The sequence below is a fragment of the Ascaphus truei genome, chromosome 3 (assembly GCF_040206685.1).
Source record: "Ascaphus truei isolate aAscTru1 chromosome 3, aAscTru1.hap1, whole genome shotgun sequence".
NCBI lineage: Eukaryota > Metazoa > Chordata > Amphibia > Anura > Ascaphidae > Ascaphus > Ascaphus truei.
The window spans coordinates 324,656,164-324,669,438 of record NC_134485.1 but is presented as its reverse complement, the minus strand read 5'-3'; the positions used below and the strand labels follow the sequence as shown (position 1 = coordinate 324,669,438).

Sequence of the window (13,275 nt, the reverse complement as noted above, 5' to 3'; positions counted from 1 at the left end):
CAACACCCCAGCCTGCACGAAGTTCCAGCACCCAGAGAAATAAGGTAACCGCTGAGTATCACCTGCACACACGAGCACTATCACTTTAGTTTACGAGATAGTAAAACACATTGGTGTGGCCCCTCTTCTATTGGCCGAGGGTAGAGGTGTTACACTCACTATGTGGAGTTTCTTATTGATCTCTTAAAACTACAGACCAAGCAATATCCTACGTGTGTTTTTTTTTAAAAATAAATCAGTTCTGTACTATGAGAAAATACTTGTAGCATTTAAAAAAACAAAAAAACAACTCTGAATGACATTTGAATGTATTATAATGTAACAAAGATTTTTTGGTTCTCTAGTAACCATTTACAAAGTCACACCCCCTTCCTCTTCTGAAACAGGCACTGGCACACCCCTTTTTGAGCCCTGCCTTCTCTCTAGCAGTGCACCAATTGTATCTAGCGACTGCCTGGTCACATGATCTTCCCCACAGAACTTTGCATCTTTGGTCCTCTTCAGCTGAACTGACAGCCATTTAGTGAACCCCCAAGCCGAATATTTGCCGATTGATCACAGGAGAACAGATCGATCAGCAACTTAGCTAATTACTTATAATTGTATGGATTGTATTTTTGCACATATTAAAGGGGAAAAAACAAAAATGGCAGATTGGACTGCTGCTTTAAAAAATAAAACCGTACCAGACTTCCCCCACAAATATTAATATCTCTACAGAATAGTTTCCATTGGTAATATGATCACCAAACACGTACCGAACAGCTGTGTGTATTGTGTATTCTGCAATATTTATTATCACACTCTGGGATTTTAGATTCAGGCTTTTGGGCAGGAAATGAAAAGCACTGCTTACGGCAACCAATTCATCTGAGAAATGCAGATAAGGGGATAAAGAAAGGCCGTCACCACCTTATACTAATACATAATGATGCTAGAGCCAAACGGGATATCGGCTGCACTGGCAGGTAAAATAATACTTTGAGAAAGCTAAATAAATTGCATGTGTATAAGAACGATGGGAGCAGCAAAAACAAAAATGAAAAAGTCTCCTTAAAGCAGCAAATGCAGCTGACAAATGCAGTTAAATGGATTGAAGAGCGAATTATCATCCAATAAATGAAGAGGCATTTGGGACCAATTTTGTAACAGAAAAAGGGGCTTGTTATTTATTTGGGAGGCTGCAGCCTGAGTTTGTCAGCTGTTAGTGTGTACTCCAGTTCTTGGTTCTCTGCAGTCTTCAGCACGCTAAATGATCATAGCTGTGATCTTCCTCACAAACATTCAAATATTTTTCTACTTTTAATGCTGGCCTTGTAGGGAAACAATTATCCACCCGTCCTCCTGCTTCTCTTGCACTCTGCTCACTTCATTATGGATCTTGATATAAGCAGTCCTGCATTTACTATGACTGGAAAATGAAAGGCCTTACAATAAACCTGTGTGCCTACATGCAAATTTGACCACTTAATTTTTTTTTAACATACCACAAAGTCGAGAAGATGGGAAATTGCTCAGTGATTTCACTTTATTACAAACCCAGCATATGGCAACAGCGTTAAAAATCAGGACAGCTGACACTTCCCGAAAGTTTATTTCTATTTGACATATATATGCAATGGGGCTTCAATGGCTTTAACCCCTTCCCTGCCAGTGTGGGTTGAAGCACTGCAAGGCTTTGGGTTTGATCAGAACCAGTGTTGTCATCCAACTCCAGCTGATCTAGACAGGTCCCACTTTTTAAACTATCCAGAACTGGGTGAATTTCCCTAAATAATACTGCCGATGACTCAAAAAAAAAAAAAATACAGCTTTAGCCAGTTCAGTCTTTAGGCTGTCCCGTCCCAAGATAAAAAACCTGAGCAAACTGAACCAGTGTGTGTGATCCAGAATCAGATGGTTACTGTAAGCAAAACCTGTTCAACCCAGTGTTAGGTGACTACCACCTAATTCTTCTTAATAAGGGCAGTAACAGTCTCTTGTGTGTCTTACTTTATAAAGAGCTCTATGTAGCAAAGCATAGTTGAACCTACCACCACATAAACTATCACTCAGGGAACGGGTGAGCCTGTCACTGAGAGTCAGGAATAAGTGGACAGTTCAGTCAACCAGACTTCATTGTAGCTTGAACTGGACTAGAATCTCATGACGCCGTAAGAGTTAGATTGACAATACCAAGTCACATTTGCCCAAGAGCATTAAGGAAGTATAACTAATTTAGTATGTCTGAGCTTCTCTAAAATCCTGATCTACATTTGGCAGCAATGTTTGCTAGTGGCCTCTTTGTGCTGGTTTGGGAAGGACAAAAGCCAGTACGGCATCCACTATGAAGGTCGGCATATAGGAGGCGGGCAGCCAGACCAGCTTGGCATCCCAGCCTGGACTGTATCTCGTGCGAGGATATCTCGCTTGCAAGGCATGCTCTATGCACCGTGGCACCTTGGAGATGTCGGGGTCACAGATGAAGTTCATGATGATTCTTTGCACTTTCAGATCTAAGGACAGAATACACAATAACACATCAAATCAGCATGTGCCAGGGTTGTAATAAGAGACACGCCAGTCATTACTGAGTGAATGTTGCAGTTTTATCTTTCAGTAAAAAAAAAGGCAAATATGGAAATAAACAAATATATTTAAAAATAATTTAGTGGAAGTCAGAGTTAAACATTTATCAAATCGCCACTGAAAAAACTAACTTAATTTAGCACAAGAAGTTGCCTTGTCTTTACAAAATCACCAAGCAAATTGTAAATCTGTAGTTCTTGTGGAAAATCAGGGCTGCCACGGGTTTACAACTTTCTAGATATGGTCACACGTCACAAAGATGGGACCAGCGTGGCATATCCAAATTATAGACCTGGCTTGAGATGTGGAAAACTTATTTTAAGAGGCGCAAAGCAGCTGGACCTGTGACAAATCTGTCCCGACCCATCTTAGTCTGTTGTTCCCCATTTAGTGCCTGATATAGTGCCTGATATGCTGCCTTCTCTCCCCCACCCCTCTAACATTGATTTGGCTGCAGGGCCGCCAACAGAAATCATGGTGCCCAGGACAAATGAAAGGAGCAGGGCGCCCCCCACAACCCATAGCGCACCTACCACGGGAAAAAAATTTTTTAGCGCGCAACTTTTACTTAACTGTTTTCTTCTTATTGTTAATACAGAAAAAAACATTATAATGCAATCTGTTTATTTTAATATTTTCAACAAAAGACAAAGATACCCAATGCTACATCCAATGTGACAAAAGGTCTGGGAGGATTCATTATGGGCCTGGGGGGGTGGGGGGGGTGTTAAATATGGGCCTGGGGACTACATATACACACACGTATATGTATATGTACATATATATACATATATATATATATATATATATATATATATATATATATAAAAAGACCCCAATGCATCTATAAAAAAGAGAACAATCCATTAAAAAATAAATAAAACAATACATATAAAAAAAACACCCTCCGAACTACATATAAAAAATACCCCAACCCATATAAAAATACCCCCAAGCACCCCAATACATATAGAAAATTCCCCCAAGGCCTCCAATACATATAAAAATACCCCCAAGCCCCCCCAAAACATATAAAAATACCCCAAGCCCCCCCAATACATGTAAAAATGCCCCCCAATATAAAAATACCCCCAAGCCCCCCAGTACATATAAAAATACACTAATCCCCCCAATACATATAAAAATACCCCCAAGCCCCTCAGTACATATAAAAATACACTAATCCCCCCAATACATATAAAAATACAGACTTACCTTGGGTCAGGCAAGGCCTGGTGCCTGCGGGGTCCGCTGGCTGGGGGGGGGAGGGGGGCCAGGCTGGCACTGCAAGTTTCCCCTGACCTCTGGCCATGCCCCGCTTTCAGTTGCGGCCAGGCCCCGGCTCCCAGCTGCCTGCAGGACCTTTCCTCTCTCTGTCCCTCGGCACCACGCAACGGGGCTCTATGACGTCATTGCGCGACGCGCCGGATGCTTAGCCGCGCTTACTTCCGGCACGCTGATGTCAGCGTGGGACAGAGAGAGGAAAGATCCTGCAGGCATCTGAGAGCCGGGGCCCGGCCGTAACCGGCAGCAGGGCCTGGCCAGAGGTCGGGGGAAATTTGCAGCGCCGGCTGGCCACCCCTCCCCTAGCCAGCGGGCCCAGGACACCAGCCCCGGCAGACCCCCCCTTGTTGGCGGCCCTGTTTGGCTGTATTTGTCCTCAATTTGGTGAGAGCATTTCTTCAGTGAGAGTTATAGATGAAAAGACTACATATATTGCAACCAAAGTAAATAATTGTGTGGAAACACCTTAAAAACACAGTGAGGTTGGGAGCTGGGATAAAGCTGAAAGAGATGGGAAAAAGTGGTTAAGAGGACGAGCACGACCAGTGAAGTGCAAGAACCTGGGTGTGACCTTATGTGGTGCTGTGAAGTTGTCCTCCTCATGCTGGAGAAGAGTTCAATTCAATCAAATGCATAGGAGTTCAATCTTATCCAGCACTGAGAGGACGGATTCATCTTGAATAAGGGGACTCAGAAATGAAAGATTGAATGGTACATTCCCTGGAACCGGTTATCTAGAGCTTTTTATACCCTATGTTAAAATAAAGTTTTAGTAAATAACAGAATATACAAAAGAATAATAGATGTGATTACGGAATATGCTCATTCAGGGTCTAGTTTCCGTCAACTTTAGTTTCATTCCTCATTGTTATTAAGCAAATCTCTGTACCCGTCAGTGCTATTGAGATCTCTGTGGTGAAACAGAGAAGTGAAGAGAGCGAGAAGGAGAAAGAGGGCTCGAGGTTGACATTTAGGCCCCTATCAGCAATTTCAGTAACCCTGGCTAAATATGCGTCTGTGCCATGTATTGAGGGTGGGCCAGTATCTACGCCCCCTGTACAGATACATACACTGTTGGAAGTAGGCCTCCCCGTAGCTCCTCTGTGTCTCGGGTGGCATCTGGTCCCAGAGCTGTTGCAGGGATGTCTCAATAGTGTCCAGACTCGTCACCGCTGTCTTAAAGAAGCCGGGCTCTATAATGCAGACCTTTATACCGAAGTTTTGCATGTCCCGCCTGCAGCAGAAAAACAGGACCTGTCCGTTAGTTTCCCTACCTCGCTGCTTACCAGACACATGATCACAGCAGGGATTGTAAACACATGGTCTCGTGTTCTGCCTCTGCCAAAGAGTTATTATATTTGGAAGATTATTTCTAGGTTTTTTTTTTTAGAGCACAAATGAACTGAGACAAAACATATATAAAAAAGAGCAATTAGATTTGTGTTATATAAAATTCAAATGCTAAATAATCCGTGTTAGACAATGAATGGGATAGATATCTTTTATCTTTTATTATACTATTTAATTGAAAGCACTGTATGCCTGCCTGCCTGCCTGCCTGCCTGCCTGCATGCCTGGATGTCCGGAGTCCCTAGGGGAAATCTCATTGGTCCCTTGGCCCGCCCCCGCACACCTCTCATTGGCCAGAGGCGGAGTGACGGGCCAAAGGACACACAGGGACACACAGGGACACACACACACGGACACACACACACGGACACACGGACACACGGACACACGGACACACGGACACACACACACAATCCCCTCCCGGTGCCCCTCACTCTCCCCCGTCAGCTGGACCGCACCTCAACTTCCACACCCCCCCCCCACCCTCCCTGTGCCCGAACTTACCCGGAGTCCCGTGTACACACACACACACACACACATTCCCCCCCCCCCCAAGCTCACACACACCTCACCCCCCCCCCCCCCCAAGCTCATCCCCCCCCAAGCTCACACCCCGGTGCCGCTACAGTCAGCGGGGGAGCGGAGCGAGCGCCCGGGACACACGCGGGGGAGCGGCCACAACACGCTGCCTCCCGCCTCACATCCACGTGGCAGGATGGGTGAGGCAGCGGCCGGATGGGTGAGGCAGCGGCAGGATGGGTGAGGCAGCGGCCGGATGGGTGAGGCAGCGGCAGGATGAGTGAGGCAGCGGCAGGATTGGTGAAGCAGCATACCCACGGGCCTCGCTGCACGCTCCTCGGCACCGCCTCACCTCTCCCACCCCCCCTCACAGCAAAGCCCAGCCTACCCGGCGCCGCCTGCAACGCTCCTCGGCACCGCCGCCTCACCGCCGCCTCACCTCAAGCCGGAGGCCAGCGGGGGGGCTCCCGCCCTGCAGGAGGCCTCACCTCGAGCCGGAGGGCAGCGTGGGGGCTCCCGCCCTGCAGGAAGCCTCACCTCGAGCCGGAGGGCAGCGGGGGGGGCTCCCGCCCTGCAGGAGGCCTCACCTCGAGCCGGAGGCCAGCGGGGGGGCTCCCGCCCTGCAGGAGGCCTCACCTCGAGCCGGAGGCCAGCGGGGGGGGCTCCCGCCCTGCAGGAGGCCTCACCTCGAGCCGGAGGGCATCGGGGGGGCTCCCGCCCTGCAGGAGGCCTCACCTCGAGCCGGAGGGCAGCGGGGGGGGGGGCTCCCGCCCTGCAGGAGGCCTCACCTCGAGCCGGAGGGCAGCGTGGGGGCTCCCACCCTGCAGGAAGCCTCACCTCGAGCCGGAGGGCAGCGTGGGGGCTCCCGCCCTGCAGGAAGCCTCACCTCGAGCCGGAGGGCAGCGGGGGGGCTCCCGCCCTGCAGGAGGCCTCACCTCGAGCCGGAGGGCAGCGGGGGGGGGGGGGGGGGCTCCCGCCCTGCAGGAGGGACCCCACACATGACCCGTGCTGCTCTCCCCCCTCCACATGTGCTCTCCCCCCCTCCACATGCTACGTGCTGCTCTCCCCCCTCCACATGCTACGTGCTGCTCTCCCCCCCTCCACATGCTCCGTACTGCTCTCCCTGCATTCCCCCCCCCCCCCCTCCACATGCCCCCCCCCCCCTCCACATGCCCCCCCCCCCCTCCACATGCCCCCCCCCCTCCACATGCCCCCCCCCCCCTCCACATGCCCCCCCCCCCCCTCCACATGCCCCCCCCCCCCCCTCCACATGCTCCCCCCCCCCCCCTCCACATGCTCCCCCCCCCCCCTCCCCATGCCCCCTGTCCGGCTCCGGTCTGATCCCCGCCCCTCCGTACCAGATGACTGCAGGGTCCGTCTCCCGGCCTGCACGAGGAAGATGCTGCCGACTGCAAGGTAAGCAGCTCCCCCCCACCCCCCACACCCCCCAACCCCCCTCCCCCCCCCCCCCCACCACCCCCCCACCCCGCCCCACCACACCCACCCCGCCCCACCACACACCCCCCGCCCCACCACACCCCCCCCGCCCCACCACACCCCCACACACCCCCACACCCCCACACCCCCCCACATTCCTTCAGCACCAGACTCATCCCTCCATACACACACACACACACACACTATATATCTATATCTCTATACATACACATACACAGAGACACACACACACACAGACCACACACACACACACACACACACACACACACACACACACATGTACACACACACACACACACACACATGTACACACACACACACACACACACACACACGCACATGTAGACACACACACATGTAGACACACACAGATGTAGACACACACACACATGTAGGCACACATACACACACATGTAGGCACACACACACATGTAGGCACACACACACACATGTATGCGCACACACACACACGTCGACAGACACACACACACGTCCACAGACACACACATGTAGACACACACACACATGTAGACACACACACATGTAGACAGACACACACACACACACATGTAGACAGACACACACACACACACACACACGTAGACAGACACACACACACGTACACAGACACACACACACGTACACAGACACACACACACGTACACAGACACACACACACACACACGTAGACACACACACACACACACACCTATACATACACACACCTATACAGACACACACATATACACACAGACACACGTATACACACAGACACACGTAGACACACAGACACACGTAGACACACAGACACACGTAGACACACAGACACACGTAGACACACAGACACACGTAGACACACAGACACACGTAGACACACAGACACACATAGACACACACACACGTATACACACACACACACGTATACACACACACACACACGTATACACACACACACGTATACACACACACACGTATACACACACACACGTATACACACACACACACGTATACACACACACACACCTATACACACCTATACACACAGACACACGTATACACACAGACACACGTATACACACAGACACATGTTTACACACACACGTATACACACGTACACACACACGTACACACACACACACACACGTACACACACGTATACACACACACACACGTAGGCGCACGCATACACACACACACGTAGGCGCACGCATACACACACACGTTGACACACGTATACACACACACACACACATGTAGACACACACACACGTAGACACACGTACAAACACACACGTAGACACACGTGTACACACACGTATACACAAACGTAGACACACGTATACACACAGGCACACGTGTACACACGTGTACACACACACACACACACACACGTACACACACACGTAGACACACACACACACACGTAGACACACACGTAGACACACACACACACACACACAGACGTAGACACACACGTATACACACACACACACACACACACACACACACTTATACACACACGTATACACACACACACATAGACACACACACGTAGACACACACACACACACACGTAGACACACACGTACACACATGCACGTAGACACACACACATGTACACGTAGACACACACACACATGTACACGTAGACACGTACACACACACATGTACACGTATACTCACACACATGTACACGTACACACACACATGGAGACATACACACACACACACATGTAGACATACACACACACGTATACACACACACACGTATACATACACATAATGTATACACACACACATGTATACACACACACATGTATACACACACGTATACACACACACACACACGTGTATACACACACATCTATACACACACGTATACACACACACACACATGTGTATACACACGTGTATACACACACACAAACATGTATACACACACATGTATACACACACAAATGTACACACACACAAATGTACACACACATACACATACACACACACATGTATACACACACACTATGTATACACACAAACATGTATACACACACACAAACATGTATACACACGTGTATACACACATGTGTATACACACATGTGTATACACACACATGTATACACACACACAATATATACATACACACAATATATACATACACACAATGTCTACACACACATGTGTATACACACATGTGTATACACACACATGTGTATACACGTGTATACACACATGTGTATACATACACATGTATACACACACATGTACACACACACGTACACATGTATACACACACACACACACATACAATGTATACACACAAACATGTATACACACACACACACAAACATGTATACACACACACACGTGTATATACACACACACACGTGTGTATACACACACACGTATACACACACACACACACACACACACACTATCCCCAGCACCACCACATCAGCACACCGGTATCCCATGCCCCCCCAGCACACTGGCATTCTCGGCTCCCTGCCATTCCCAGCCCCCATCAACACCATCAGCACCCACACATCGCCACCTTTGCACCTCCCCCATCGGCACACCCACATCCGCACCCCCACATCAGCAACAAACCCTCCCAAATCAGCACCCCGATACAATCACCATCAGTACAGCCACAGCAGCAGTACCACCGCACACCGCCATGGGCCGCGTGGACCACTCCCCACCCAAATGCCACCCCCACACCACAAACATCCCGGGCAACGCCGGGGCTCTCAGCTAGTGTATATATATTGTTCATGTCATTACGTGCACTATTTTGACCCACATCAGTCACCGTAGCCCAGTGAGCTCCTTGCTAGCGGTCCCACTGAAGGATGTGGAAGCGGGATCCAACCGCAGCGGGAGACTCAGGGAGGCAACGCGGCGCTGTAGCAGTTTTTTTTATTCATGTAAGTTGCTTATACTTCTGCTTTTATGTTATATTAAACATCTTTAACTTTACACTTTGCGTGTGACTGTCATCCTAACACGGGTCACGGGAGAGACGTGGTAGACCCTCCCTCAGCAGTCAGCCTCCCCGGCAGTCACCCCCCTTGGCAGCCCCCTCCTCGGCAGTCACTTTTTCCCCCCGGCAGTCACCCTCCCCGGCAGTCACCCCCCTCAGAAGCCCCCTCCTCGGCAGTCACCCTCTCTGGCAGTCACCCCCCCTGGCAGTCGCCCCACCACCAGCAGTTGTCCCCCCCCCGGCAGTCACCCCCCCCTAGCAGTCACCCCCCCTCCTGCACCCCCCAGGCAGTCACCGGGCCCGGCCTGACCATCACCAAGGTAAGTCTATTTTTCTAATATGTATTGGTTTCTTTTTAATATGATGGGGAGGAGACCGGGCCCACAACCACTGCTTTTCTTGGCTACAGACTGGTAGTGTGAGCTAAACCAGCTGATGGGTTACCGTGCATACTGTCTACTAACAGCATACAGTATCTGCAAGGGATATCTATGTTGTTAATTGTATTTGTAACCTTGAAAGCACTTCAAGCACAAAGTAATAATATGTACTGAGGGCCAGTGCCATCTTAACGCATGGGCACGCTGGGCAGTTGCCCGGGGCCCCACGAGCATAGGGGCCCCACGCTAATCTATACACAGACCAGAATTTAACACTAATTTTCCGATCACCCGCCTCAACATTAAAATCTCCCGCTAACTCGGTAGCAGGAGAAAAATTACGAGTTGTAGCGGAGAGTTGGCGGGGCCCAGTGCACTGCATTGCCCGGGGGCCTGTAATGCTGTTAGGACGGCCCTGCTGAGGGTTATGAGTTACTGAGGCCAAGTGACATTAAATACAAGATGAACAGAACATGGACAACGTCACTCTACTGGGTTAGAAGAAAATGGGTGCCGCCTCTTCTGATCTAGGGATTAAACAGTTATAACTGCGGTTTGACAAGCAAGCACTATTATTATTTGTAGACTAATATTCTTGGTACTATCTGGATATGTATGTATCGATTTATTTAAGCGCATATGGTCTCTTTCAGGGGGACTGCTCTCCTGAAGAAGCCAACGTGTGACTGAATGCATTTTGATTTTTCAATCTGCATTATCAAACAAGCTCTATATCAGGAGTTTTTTGTTCTGCAAATATAAATATACAGGCTTTGTTCATTGTTTATGATTTCGCTACTAGGACCAGTACACATTGTGGTTTGATCACAATCTGATCTTGTATTTTTTATAATTACGTTTTCTTTTATTATTCACTTAATTCTCTCTCTTAATAAATGTATAACTTTTTAACTCAGGTTATTACATCATGGATACATTGCATTACATGAATGTATCCTATTTTGCAGCTCGGAAGGTCCTTTCTCATTGTTTTTAATTACTTAGTTACAGTACATAGTTACATACAGTAGTAGATGAGGTTGAATAAAAACATACGCCCATCAAGTTTAACCTATGCTAAAATTAGACGACAGATACTTTATCCTATATTTGTACTTACAGTATATTGATCCAGGGGAAGGCAAAAAAACAAACCCAGTGACATATCATCCAATGATATCTCATAAGGGGAAAAATAAATTCCTTCCTGACTCCAAGAATTAGTAATCAGATTAGTCCCTGGATCAACATCCTTCCCATGTTTACTTATTTGGTATATCCCTGTATACCTTTCCTTTCTAAAAAGATGTCCAACCTTTTTTTGAAGATATCTATTGTATCTGCCATCACAGTCTCCATGGGTAATGAATTCCACATTTCAACTGCCCTTACTGTAAAGAACCCTTTCCTTTGTTGCTGGTGAAATCGCCTTTCCTCCAACTTTAACATACTGTATGACCCTGTGTCATTTGCACTGCTGTTGGGATGAATAGTTCCTTTGAAAGCTCCCTCTATTGCCCTTGAATATATTTGTATATAATTATCATATCCCCTCTTAGACGCCTCATTCTAATTGAACAAATCTAATTGATCTAGCCTCTCCTCATAGTTCAGATTGTCATCCCCTTTATTAATTTGGTTGATCTTCTTTGCACTCTCTCTAGTTCGTAATGTCTTTTCTAAGGACTGGTGCCCAACACTGTACTTCATATTCAAGGTGTTGTCTTACTAATGCTTTGTAAAGGGGCATACTTATGTTTACTTCCCTTCCATCCATTGCCGTTTAATGCAGGATAAGATCTTGTTTGCCTTTGCAGCTACTGCATGACTTTGGGCACTATTGCTAAGCCTGCTGTCTACAAGCACTCCTAAATCCTTCTCCATCAAGGATTCCTCTAATTTATCCCCATTTCATTTGTAAATTGCCTGTTTACTCTTGTTTCCCAAATGCATAATCTTACATTTATCTGTATTAAACCTCATCTGCCATTTACCTGCCCAAGTTTCCAGTTTATCCAAGTCATTCTGAAGAGAAATTACATCCTGCTCTGATTCTACTACCTTACACAATTTAGTATCATCAGCAAAGTTAAAAAGCAGAGGTCACAGTACCAATCCCTGAGGTACTCCACTCCCGACTTTAGCCCAACCTGAAAAAGTTTAATTTACGAGAACTCTTTGTTTTTTATCCTTCAACCATTTTTCAATCCAGGTGCAAATATTTTTACGAGTCCAATTTGCTATATTTTGTAAACTAACTTATTGTGCAGAACCGTATCAAAAGCCTTTGCAAAATCTAAGTAAATCACATCAACTGCATTATCCTTGTCTAAATTCCTACTTACCTCTTCAAAAAATGTAATAAGGTTAGTTTGGCAAGACCTATCCTTCATAAATCAATGCTGACTATTACTAATAACTTATTTTTCAATTAGGTATTCCTGAATATTATCTGTACTAAACCTTCAAGTGGCTTCCCCACTATTTAAGTCAGGCTTACAGGTCTGTAATTCCCCGGTTGTGATCTACCTCCCATTTTTAAATATAGGCACCACATTTGCTTTACTCCAATCTTGTGGTACAGAGTCTGTGGACATGGAGTCCTTGAATATTAAATGTGATGGTTTGGCTATTACTGAATTTAGCTCTTTATGTATGCCATAGGGCAAGGTGCCTTATTTACTTTAATTTTATCAAGCCATCTATGAAATTCTTCCTTAGTTAACGAACTA

General features: G+C 47.4%; 1 protein-coding gene across 2 annotated transcripts in view; it reads right to left on the bottom strand.

Annotated features, from left to right (window-relative positions):
* Positions 1–1,505: 1,505 nt before the first annotated feature.
* RDH5 (retinol dehydrogenase 5) overlaps positions 1,506–13,275 on the bottom strand; it is a 35,973-nt gene continuing 24,203 nt past the window's right edge. For both annotated transcript variants that reach the window (XM_075591287.1, XM_075591286.1), the window contains 2 exons: positions 4,923–5,086; positions 1,506–2,495 (listed from right to left, as the gene is read on the bottom strand). In XM_075591287.1, the coding sequence (XP_075447402.1) occupies positions 2,272–2,495; positions 4,923–5,086 (388 nt within the window). In that variant the 3' untranslated portion in view covers positions 1,506–2,271. The remainder of the gene's footprint in view (positions 2,496–4,922; positions 5,087–13,275) is intronic.